At 45.0% G+C, this 12,671-nt stretch overlaps 1 protein-coding gene across 1 annotated transcript; it reads left to right on the forward strand.

Annotated features, from left to right (window-relative positions):
* Positions 1 to 7,303: 7,303 nt before the first annotated feature.
* Positions 7,304 to 10,869, forward strand: LOC136505752 (uncharacterized). Its single transcript, XM_066500901.1, has 5 exons — positions 7,304 to 7,463; positions 8,540 to 8,683; positions 10,076 to 10,224; positions 10,300 to 10,359; positions 10,560 to 10,869. Exons 1-5 carry the CDS (start codon positions 7,304 to 7,306, stop codon positions 10,734 to 10,736), a joined length of 690 nt encoding a protein of 229 aa, XP_066356998.1. The 3' UTR covers positions 10,737 to 10,869.
* The last annotated feature ends 1,802 nt before the right edge of the window (positions 10,870 to 12,671 follow it).

A 12,671-nucleotide genomic window follows, 5' to 3' on the forward strand; every position in this document is an offset into this window, starting at 1 on the left:
GAGCAAAGCAAACATAATTCTCATCCCATGCATCTCTAAATATTTTTAGGGAGAGACTAGCGCTCGGACGTGCAGACGTCGTGTCCGTCCGGATGTTCGCCCGCAAGCTGCCATGAATCAGTCAGAAAAAGGCTAGTGGGGCTTGAGTTTGACCGTGTGATCATAGAGAGATCAAAGAAAATGGCAAGCAGCTCCTGCCCGCACAATACTGCAGCACCTGCCCACACACTGCTGCTGTTGTCGCCGCGCGCTGCTGCCACCGCATATGCCTGCCCCGCCTGCTGCTGCGTTGCAACATATGTGTATGGCCACTGCAACATATGCAACATCCAAATAAAACACTTGCAATATACTTTTTAAACAGTGGAAATATTTGAAACATACAATTGCAACATACGTGTATAGCCAATGCAACATATGCAACGTCTAGATAAAACACTTGCAACATACGTTTGAAACAGTTGAAACATTTGGAACATACACTTGCAATCTACATATATAGCCATTGCAACATATGCAACACCGGATCTACTTTTGCAACATCCAGATGAAACATATGCAACATACATATGAAACACATGAAACATATGGTTGCAACATGTGCTCACTACGAGCACAGCGTGAGGCACGAGCGGGGACACGAGGCGCGAGGCGCGGACGGCACGTGGGCGAGGCACGGGCGGGGTGCGCGGCACGAGGCGCATCCGCATGCGAGGCGTGAGGTACAGGGGGCATGACACGAGGCGGGTCCGGCGCGAGGTGCAGGGACGAGCGGCGCGTGGCGGGTCCGTCCTGTTAGAATCGGCCACAGCGGGCGAATAGGAAAGAGAAGCATCCAGATTTATTAATAAAGTGGAGAAGCCGTGAGGGGAGTTGGGCCGGTCATACCTAGTCCGCAAGCCCAGCGAAGGCACACACGCGTCCGGCCGGCCGAACGCTCGGTAGGGAGCATTACCGATATTTCTACCCTCCGGTGGTCCACGCCTCACAGGGGCGGATCTAGGGCATGAGTTTGGTGGACTGCCTCTGGGGTCTAGCCCAAAGAACACTTATTCCATAGATATAGGGACACCATCTTTTATAGGAAATGGAAAGAAATTCAAAAATAGAACTATCCTGGTTTACTCATCACGATTTTTATGACCGTGTTGTAGAAGTTTGGAATAAACCAGTGAAGGTCCTATGACAAAGATTGAATAATAAATTGAGTGCATTGCACAAACATTTGTGAGGGTAGTCATAATAATGGACAATACAAAGCACAAAAAATCCACATGCTTGCCCTTTCACACTCTCTCCAAAAATAGTCCTTGATCTTCATATGCTTCACAGAAACAGACCACATATCTGTTAACAACTCCCGGAATGGCCCTGCACGACACCATAGGTGTGTCATCCAGTGCACGTCGCTCCTCTGCGCTGTGTGTCTTGTCTTCTTCTATACTTGTCCTTGCAAGATACTCTTGAATTGTGTGCATACTTCATAAGCTTCCACACAATGGCTCAAAGATAAACTTGTATCAATCGGTTGTGTTCAACGAATAGGTAACAACCAACAAAGATATCTAGGTTTCAGGGAGGATATCCAACGAGGTTTGCAACTTTGCATAAATCTATCCCGGTGTGGGATAAAAAGTTAGAAACCAAGAGAGATGTGAAGGGATAACCAGCTTCTAAGTCTCACACCGAACAAGGAAAAATTCTTAAACTAACTCACCTCAACATTAATCTAAAACTACATGGTGAAATATTGTTGTCTAGCAAGTATATGGCTCTGGTAGGTGTGATCATAGCAAGAGAATGCACAAGTGTTTCAGAGGTTCATAGGTTAAGGTTTTCAAAAAGTTCTAAGTTATCAGGCCATATGGAGTTCTCAATATCAATAGTAGAGCTACTCAAAAGATACTAGCATAACTTTTGGGGGTCATCATATCGAGAAGTCAAAGTAATCACCACGTTATAGAAGAAGAATTGGATATTAAATTAAAAAAACATGTTTATGTTCTTGAGAGCAAATGGCCATACTCATGCAATGGATCATACAAATGCAACAATAGTAGCAAGATTCATCATATATCTAAAAACTAGTTAAACCCGGCCAATTAGTGTGCACGAAGGGAGGAACACTCATCACCCATCATCATAAGCATAGCACAAGATGTTCAAATGAATGAAAGATCAAGCATAACCAAGGTGACATACATGCTCAGTCGACATGACTGTGGGCATGCTTCTAATACTTCTTGTGTTGGTCCAAGAAATGGCTTGCATTTTGCTTGTGATGGTTCTTCTTTTTAAGACTTGGGGAGATCGTTGCATCTTACCTAGTAGAAGCACTCGTTTTTATTTTTGTTCGAATCGCGGTCTCCTCACATTGCACAGGCGAGGGTAATGCTTGCCACTGACCCCTTCTCCAGACCCTGCACAGAATAGGAGCTGTCTGTACTAGGTACGCCCCTTTTTTATTGAGTTTGTTTAAACGGGACGGGTAGCACCTAGACGTATAACCACAGGAGGCGTTCGGACGCTGCTCCCTGTTCAAACGCATCGCACTCGTGTAACAGGGCCGTAACAGGCAGGAGCGCTCCCGCCTCACCCCGCCTGCAGATGCGTGATGCGGAGGCGTCTGCCGGCCTCAGGCGCTCGCACGGTAACCCACAGCGGCGCCCCCGCAATAGTAGCAGGCGGTTGTGGTAGGCTGCTGTCCCGGCCACCGAGGCCATTACAACATGTGCTCCCCCAGATCTACTTTTGAAACATCAAGTTGAAACACTTTGCAACTTATGACTGAAAACAGATGAAATACTTGAAACATGCATGTATGGCCATATCAACATATGCAACATCCAGATCTACTTTTGTAGCATCCATATGAAACACTTGCAACATAAATAGTTGAAACATGCGCATTATGCAACATCCATATATACTTCTGCAATATTCAGATGAAACACTTGAAACATACGTCTGAAAAACAAGTGAAACATAAGCTTGCAACATGCGTATATTGTCATTGCAACATATGCAACATCCCAGGATCTACTTTTGCAACATCTAGATGAAACACTTGAAACATGAGTCTAAAACGTCTGAAACACTTGAAACACAATGTCGCCGGCCTACCTGATAGGTAACTGCAGTATCCAGTAGGCTCGAGGTCCCTCCCCCCCCCCCCCCCCCCAAAGCCCCTCTCCTTCCTCCTCCTCCTCCTCACTCTCGTACGATGGCGAGTACCATGTGACCACCACGAACCTCGCCGGCAGCGGCCATGCCACAGCTTGGTTGGGAACCGCACCGACAAGGAGGGCCCGGGGCATGGAAGGCGGCGCGGCGTCCGAACAGACGAACGCCCTGAGCATTACTTTTGTTTAAATCATTCCCATTTGAGCTATCGTTTGTATCTCTAGTAAGGTCGTAATGGCATAGGTGAGTACTTTGGATGGATATTTAAGGGGATCACTTTGTATGACACAAAGGTTTGATTTTCCGTTTCCATAACTCCTCTTTTATGATAAATTTTCCACAACTCCTGTTACGTGTGCATCTCAATTAGATTTCTGAGCACACGAACATTCTACGTCGCAGGCAAACATTTTTGAACCAATTATTTGCAGATCTGCTTCGACTTTGTGCCTGTCATTGCTGACTCGCACATAAGAAATTTCAGATTAGGACCTTAAGATTCAAGGTGACTTTCAGCTAAACGACACATCTAGTGCGCCGCCGTTGCCGTTTTTAAGAAAACTATGACGGGAAGCTATTACTGTTTCCTATTATACATATGCATAGATGATAGATCGAGCTTGTGGGAACACGGACGAAGCTGCACCTGCACTGCACTGCACCTCGGCTTCAAGAGAAAGCACGTAGCCAACCTGTGAGCCGCGTGAGACTTGTGCATTTGCAAAAACAGTAACGCACCCAAAAAAAAGTACTCGCTGCAATTACTAAAAGGTCTTGTAATGATTATTCTAAAGGTCTTGTTAATTAAAACTGTGCTTGGAGTTTTCACATGGATCGGAGTAACATGGAATGAGCTTTTCCCTGGTACATAGTCTGAACCTCTAGAAATGCATGCTGCAGACTCTGAAGTCTGAACTACTGTCAGCTACTTCTGCACCAACTTTCATGTTGTTGCCTGATGCAATGCAAACTCGATGGGCTGTTTGGTTACAGTCCCTATCCCATCGGATGTTTGACACATGTATGGAGTATTAAATATAGATGAAAAAAATAACTAATTGCATAAATTGTGATTAATTTGCGAGACGAATTTTTTAAGCCTAATTAATCCATGATTTGACAATATGGTGCTACAGTAAATATGTGTTACTGACGGATTAATTAGGCTTAATAAATTCGCCTCGTAAATTAGGCTCCATCTATGTAATTAGTTTTATAATTAACTCACATTTAGTTCTCCTAAATAGCATCCGAACATCCGATATGACATGGACTAAAATTTAGTCCGTGAAACCCAACACCCCTGCCATGAACCGCAAGCTCGACTAGGAACAGACTGCAAACTAGATGGATGTAGGACGGTTGGACGACTATGCCTTCGCCGAGCCAAAGCATTCCATGGTCACACCTGCAAAACTGTTTGTTTGATCGATCGAGCACTGAACATTCAGTTGCCCCCACAGCCACAGAGAGTTCATCAAGAATACCAGTATGTGTATGTACTCTGAAGTCTTAACTGAACCAGAAAGTTCAGAAACACGGGGATGCACTAAACTGAACTAGCTGCAAGATCCCATGTTGACATGTTGTCAAACTACACCGGCATTGCATCTGGGCATGCAGCCTTACCAACCATGCCGGTGTTCTTCTTCAGCTTGTATCGGAGTTCCATGAGCAATTATGTAGAAGCAAAGAAGATCTTGCTTCTGAGTAGCTCAGAGCAGTCTGGCAATTCAGAGTTGGACTTCACTTGTCCGCCACTCACCAAGATCCGTCTGCCTCTCCTCTCCGCTGCCGGCGACTGACCGATGACCGCAGGTACGGCCGCTCCCTCATCGTGAATCCTCCTCCCCCATCACGACTCCTTGCTCGTGTTCGAGGAGGAGATCCGCCGGGCTCGTCCACGTCCCTCCTCCCAGCTCTCCTCCCCCGTCCCCCACGGCCCGCTGCTGCCCCTCCGCCTCCGCGCGCCCCCTCGCTAAACCCAGCCCTAGCTTGGCTGCCCCCACTGCCCCGGCGCCACCACCGCGCCGCCGCTGCCACTGTAGTCTTTATCTCATCTCCCTGCCCTGAATAATAGGACTCCCAACCCCAGCCCGGTCAACAAGATTATATATGTTACCGCCCGCCGTTGATTGAGCTTTTTGTTTGTTTGTTTGGTCGAGAGGATTCCTGGTGGAGGCTGACTCATATACCTGAAATAATGAATGACCCCGGTTTGCTGTAAATCATTTTACCGGTAATGTTGTGTATATATGACAGCATTTGGTCATTAGTTATCATTCATGGTTGTGTATTTTGAGGTTAATCCTGAGATACAGGCCTGTGGCTTGTGTTGGTAGGATCTGTTTGGTGCTGCACATTGGGCAGACCTGCATTACTCTGTCTTAATGTAAAGCAGTAGGTGATTGCTAATTCAATCAGCTGAAGGCTCAAGTGCCTCTTTTTTGTCTGCATTTCGTACACCAATTTACAGGTGCTATAGTCAGCTTGCTACAGGTGTGCTTCTTCAGGCCATGAACTGTAGCAATATTACTAGCACCATTTAATATGGCTGTACATGCCTGTAAGCCTGTTAATATTTTCCGGGTCTCTTTTTCGCACATCTGTGTTGCTTCAGTTGTGCTCTTCTGTCATACTGTTTTTACAGTTATTATTATACTTTTCATCTTCATGCTAAATCAATTGCCCATGGTATAGCTCCTAAGTTACAAAGACACAGCTGGTATCAGTATCACTACAAAGGACCATTTTGTGCTGACTTCAAATGTACTTACTGGGCAGAACGATGAAGAATGAATTTTCTTTTGAGTTGCATTTGGTTGCACTAGTTGTGGGAGTACTGGTCTTATTTAGATTGCTGTCTTGTTGTATTTAGCAACCTTAAGCACCAATCTGGCAGCAATTCATTTAACTCATCTGTACTCATTCCTGAGTTTTGCTGTGGAAATCTCCAACAGCTTTGCGTTCATCTGAAATATCAGCAGTGCCTTTTGTGGCCACCTGGATACTAGGCAAAGTTATCTGGATCCTTCACAGGCATGGGCTAGGAAAGGCATCTGATCAGTTTGTCCCATGTTCCCATGGATGGATTAAATAAATACTGGTACCACCTACAAATGTACGGGGATAACTTTTTGTTAGTTTAAAATTCGACAGATTTCCCTTTGGTACCTTGATATAAGTGCATTGATTCATTGATTGGAACACAGAAAACTGCAACGCGTTACTTCTTCGGTCGCACATTAAATTAGTTATTATTTTGTGGATCTGGAAACTGATAGCTTTATTGAAACCAGTTCCTTTCCTTCCGGCGATGGAAGAAAAATAGGAGCTTTCTATTCATTTGTTCTCTTGTGATTATTTCTCCTGTCATTACTTTCTCGTACATTTTATGGTTTCAGACTGGTAGCTTTCCCAGCTCAGTACTCAGTAGGGCCTTGTTTAGATCGAAGAAAATTTCAACCTGATGAATAGTAGCACTTTCGTCTTATTTGGTAAATATTGTCCAATCGTGGACCAACTAAGCTCAAAAGATTCATCTCGTGATTTCCAACTAAACTGTGCAATTAGTTATTTTTTTTACCTACATTTAATGCTCCATGCAAGCGTCCAAAAATTGATGTGATGGAGAGAGAGTGAAAAAACTTGGAACTTTGAAGGGAACTAAACAAGGCCTAGTATTCCTTTTCATTTTGGTATTTGAAACCTTATCAGACTAGATCTGTGATGGCTTTCCTTGTTGCTGTACATCTGCACACCTGCAGGGTCTGTGACAATGTCTGGACCTTCGTCCTAACAGATGCAACATTCAAGAGCGCTGAGATTCAAGAAACACTATGCAAGGTGAATTTGTCCCCTCTGAGCTTTGATTCTGTGAATCTAAGCAATCGGCCATGGCAATGGACTAGAGTACCATGGCTGCCAACATGTTATCTGTACTGAATATGGAATGTGGTTTTGCTCTTTTTCTGTTTAAAATTTAGATGAAAGTGTTGAAGTTGACATGAATTCTTTGTGCCTTACATAACCGTGCTTTGGTTTAGGTGACACAGGCCAAACAAGAAGTAAATATTGTAGATAGATGTGTAAACTTCTTGTTCCATGCTCTGCTACTTTGATGCAGATGGATCTCAACGCCGTGGTGGCTGCCTGCTATGCCCTTCCGGTACTCGTCTCTGTGCTCACAGTCCGCTTCTTCTACGTGCTGTGGCACAGTGGCCAACCAGCATCAAGGCCACGCACCACCGGATTGTGTTGTCTCATCGTCCTTGGCTCCGGTGAGTACGTATTGCAGTCTTGTCTTGCCTGTCAAATACCTTATGGACAAGTTTTAAATGCGGTTGCCTGGTATATAAAACAGTACTCAAAGGTGTAAGCGCATACATAAGTAGTACCAACATGTGGCAATACTGAATAATTGTTGGTAACTGCAACTTCATATGCTAGTTGATCTTTTTCTACGGTAATGAAAGCACAACTCTTGGTCTCTGTATATGGGAATTGGCTTTTCACTGACTTAATCACGGTAGACTGTCACAGAAGAGTTCTTGGGACAAAATTTTGTTTCATCCAGAAAAGTTATTGCTCCCAGGCAACCGTAACATTTGTGCCACAGCAATTCTGCTTTCTAGAGGGCATTGTCGCAATTTATACAAACTTGGTGCATGTTTAAATTTAAACTTGGTTCCTATATTCGTTGCCATGTGCAAAGTTCATAAAACAGATCAAACTAAAGATGTGTCAACTAAGACAGCTTATATATGATGTTTATACAACACAAGATCATGCTCCTTGTGCAACTCTGATGACCCTGAACTGAGTTAGGAGTTCCCTTTTTGTAGCCTCTGCTAGACATTTTTCAGCTCCGGTATCTATTCTAAGAAGGGCGCATTTTTTTAATAATCTTTTTGCACTTTGGTTGACTTCCTTCAGTTTATTCTGCTCATGTGCAAATGCTATCTTAGTTGCCAATTTGCTAGTGTCGCAATATCTTGTCTTCTTCATTCTCGCCCTATTTAGCATGTATTGGCTTGTTTAATAACAGTATGAAAAATGTCAGGATCTTATCATTTTACAATATACAATTACAAAACAAACTTGTATCTCTTAGCGATAAGTATATTTATGCTTTAGTTTTCTCTTGGCTTTTCTTTTTCCCATTGAGAAATTCTATTCTATTTTAACACATTGGATCACTATCAAATAGCATATCACTAGTATTTATAATATTTTGCAGGACTCATGTGCACACTCTTGCCAGAACATTTGGTAGTTTTTCTTGAGTTATCAAGTGTCTAAGTTGTAAGATATGTAGCTTGATGAAACATGTATTATTTTGTGTTTTGGTTGTTAGGAGGGCATACTGCAGAAATGATGAATATTGTAACAACACTTCAGAAAGATAGGTTCGCACCAAGATACTATGTGGCTGCACTTACTGACAACATGAGTCTTCAAAAGGCACAGGTCTATGAACAATCACTTATTCAGGTGGAGGACAATTATTATGTTCCATTGAACCAATGGTTATGTTGGGAACTTGCTAGGCTATTTAAAAGGGAAAATTGGCTGCGTACCATCAAAAGATGTCAAGTTTAGATATCTACCATCAAAAGATGTCAAGATCTTTCTTTGTTGTATATCACCGAAAGGTCACAAAGTTGTTGGTTTCTACCACTTCCGTTAACTTCGCTAACGTCCTGTTGTATCTCCGTTCTCGAGTCGTCTTCTTCGAAGCCTTTCCACGAAGAACACGGGCACGCAGCAGGCAAGGCTGGCGTCGGGTTGGCCTAGCACTCGCCACTGCCAGCCCGGGAGGCTAAGGCCGGCGGGGCAGCAGGACCGGTCTCGGGGAGGAACATGAGCGAGGCGAGAAGGATCCAGCGGTCTTCCTGCTGACGGCAACCTTGGCGGCAAGCGGTGTTTCACCATGGGGGGCCTTCCTTTGTCTGTCCATGCTCGCGCTGCATGCCCACCTAGCGTCTTTCGCGTTTGCGTCCGCACACTCGCGCCGCCAAGGACCCCGACCCGCGCGTGGAGACGGGCGGCTTCGGCTCTGGCTCCAACCACCTGCGGCTGTGGCAGGGGCAGCCATCCCGTGACTCCCGTCCCCGTCCCACACGGTCGGGAAGCCGCTGCCGAACGCGAAGGGAAGCGAGATGCCAGCCATGATGATGGTGAGCGCGCTGCGTCCTGTGCAGCGGGGCGCAGCTGGGTTCAGCTCGGGGCTCACGAGGAAGAAGAACAAAAAAGCAGGCTGATGTTCGCAAGCGTGTAGAGCACGAGTGCACGACGAGGCTCTTCCTCGGCGTGCTGGGTGGACGTGGAGCGGGGCTCTCCCTCGGCAGGGTAGGCGGACGCGGAGCGGGGCGAGGAAGACGCACGAGCTCCCCGGCGGCCGCGCGACGCGCGAGCTTTGCAGGCGGCTGCGTGGGCGATGGCGCGCGAGCCGCCCCCGGAACTTTATCGTCGTGACCAAGGCCACGGGTGCTAGGACCTCGCTGGTGCGCACGGGGAGCTGCTTCGCTGCGCTCGTCTCTTTTGCCCGCGCGGCCCGCCACTTCCTCCGCGGTGACGGCGAGGCTCCGGGCGCTCCGGACCCAATGCTGCTTCTACGCCTTCGTGCGGCCGCATCGGAGCGCCATCGCGGCTTCTCCTCACCTCCACTGGTCGCTTGACCGAAGTGGAAAGAGAAAGAGACACAGAACGGATGGCGTTAGCAAAGTTAACAGAAATGCTACCGATCTATAACGTTGTGATCTTTTCATGGTATATATCAAAAAACCAATCTTTTAATGGTACATTGCCAAACATGTAATCTTTTGATGGTACATAGCCAATTTTCCCTATTTAAAATATGGAATGTGATTATATTTAGTTCCTTTTCAGAGTGATGGAATGAAGACTGTCGAGAATACTCATTTCATGCAGATATATCGTAGTCGTGAAGTAGGCCAGTCTTATATTACATCCATCGCAACAACATTGCTAGCCACATTGCATGCTATGTGGCTAGTAATAAGAATCAGACCACAAGTGGTGTGTACGTAGTTCAAGCTATGGTGGCTATTTGCAGCATGAGTTCAAATACTAATGTTTGTGATACTCCTTCAGATATTTTGCAATGGTCCAGGGACATGCTTTCCTCTATGCATCTCAGCTTTCCTTCTGAAGGTAGCCCTCACAGCCTAGCTTCAGTTATTAAAAAGAACAGCCTACATCTATGCTTGCTTACTTGATGCAGTATGAGACTTGTGCCCTTGATCTTGGAGGATAAATGGATATTGTGATTGCTAATTCCGCGTCCCAAATTTCAAGTTGATGCCAATTTTCTACCAGTACCTAACTAGTTTAGGATTGCTGTCTTTCTGTAGGTGCTTGGTTTGGGATGGTCCTCCATTTTCTACATTGAAAGCATTGCAAGAGTGAAGAAGCTGTCATTGAGTGCTTTGCTGTTGTACAAGCTACGGATAGCTGACCAGTTCTTTGTGCAGTGGCCCCAGCTGCAGCATGAGTATCCTCGAGCATGCTACGCTTGTCGTTTGATGTGAAGGCTTGACCATATCTGACGTTGGGATACAGTATTTTATTTTCCAACTCAGAGATTCAGAATACGATGGCAATCTATGTACACTTCGACAAATACAATTGTGGTTGCCTTAAAAAGAAAGGCTTTACACTCACATTTCATATATGCGGGCATGGAAATGCAAGTTACCTAAAGATAAGTTTTTCTGAATGTAAGAGAATCAGAGTGGACTTATCAAGTTCTTGCAGAATGTAAAACTTATTTTTTATGTTTCGATAGTGATTATTTGTTTATAACTGTGCCTAGCCCCATTTGATGATTCTAGTCAGCAATTTGGAATTCAACATTCTTTGATATGCTCTTTTGCTGACTATTATTATCTTGACTCCTAACAGTTTGTTTCCCCAGACCATTTTTAGGGGAATGCCTTCCAAACCTTGCATGGGGTAAATTCTTCACCGTGGTGCATTGGCATAAGGGAAAATCAACGTAGTGTCGCCCTTGAGGGCTAATCGTGCTGTACTTTGGCCTCAAAAGGCAGTGAAATTTTTTATTGGTTTTTTTTAGCTGTTTCTAATGTGTGTATGATTTTGTTTTAACTGAGAAATGGCAGGAGCTCTACCTTGCAGGAGTATATTAGAGAAAGGAGAAGCAAAACAGTACAACAGAAAGTTCAGCCTGCGGCCGCACAGCCAGAGAGGAAGCAGACAAATTGCTTGGAGGGTAGCACCAAACACAAGTAGAGAACAAAACATCCTAAGACAAGAAGCACATTTCACTACTGAAACCTGTAAACACACCATGATTGGTCAATATCTTCCTTTGCTCGTAGGCCATGGCCAAAGCTGAAAAGTCAGCGATTCCTTTTTGTCCCACAAATTCCACGTAACATAACCGTTGAAAGCGCTTCTTTGCTCCTTTGTACTACCTTTGCCGCAACCTCCCACCAGTCCGCAATGGAGGCAGCATTGGTGGCCTGGATGTGAAGAAGCAAGATGAGGACAAGCTTAGTATGTGTGGCTAGCACAAGGATTGGAGGATCAAGGGTCAACGCTAGGCCACAATGTATGAAGAATGAAGATATCCCCAATGGTTGATGACAAAGACGATCAAGAACTCAAGGATGAAGTAGGAGATCCATGAAGGAGTCAAGTGCGGCATGGTAGGACTCAAGAATTGAAGACTTTTCAAGAGTTAGGATAAAAAATACAGGGGAGTCAAGTGTGCTAAAGCTTGTCCTAATGTTCAAGTGTGAATGGTGGTGCAATATTGGTGAACATTTGGTCCAAAGAGCTTAGGCTTATGCAAGGAGCCCAACGAAACAAGTCTCGCTTCAATCGGAATTCATGAGAATAAGTTAGAGGCAAGAATAGTTGATGATGCAATCACAAGATTGTCCGGTGGTAAGATAAATGCACCCACGTACTGTGGAGTCCGGCCAGTGAAGTCAGTGGAAGACACTACCACTGGATAATTAGAGGACATTCAACAGAGGCTAGGGTTTGGTGGCCCTAAGAAAATGAATGTATAGGACGGTTGAAGAGGCTGTGACGTCTAATAGGGGTGAATTAGGCTTCTTTAAATTAATTGGCCAACTAAAACCAACTTATCAAAACCTATATATGCATGATTCTATCCAAATGTGCACTACGTTTCTGCTAAGTGTTTCTATCTCTAATGCAAAATAGTTTTGCACTCTAGGTTCCAATTCTATCGACTAACCTAACAAGTTAGATGAAGAAAGATAAACACACAACCTAAGGAATGCAAATAAGTGTGGAAATGTAAATTCGTTCGAACCCCTCTCAAGGATGCCCTCGCAAAGGCCAATCTTCTAGTGTGGTAACTCCATGGAGAACCAACGAGCCTTCCCCACGCGCAAGGAAGCGGGCGAGAGGGAGAGGAAGCACAGACACCAAGTGGTGCACGATCTTGTGATCGTTCCTTCTTCTATGGG

This window comes from Miscanthus floridulus, chromosome 14, assembly GCF_019320115.1.
Source record: "Miscanthus floridulus cultivar M001 chromosome 14, ASM1932011v1, whole genome shotgun sequence".
Taxonomy (NCBI): Eukaryota; Viridiplantae; Streptophyta; class Magnoliopsida; order Poales; family Poaceae; genus Miscanthus; species Miscanthus floridulus.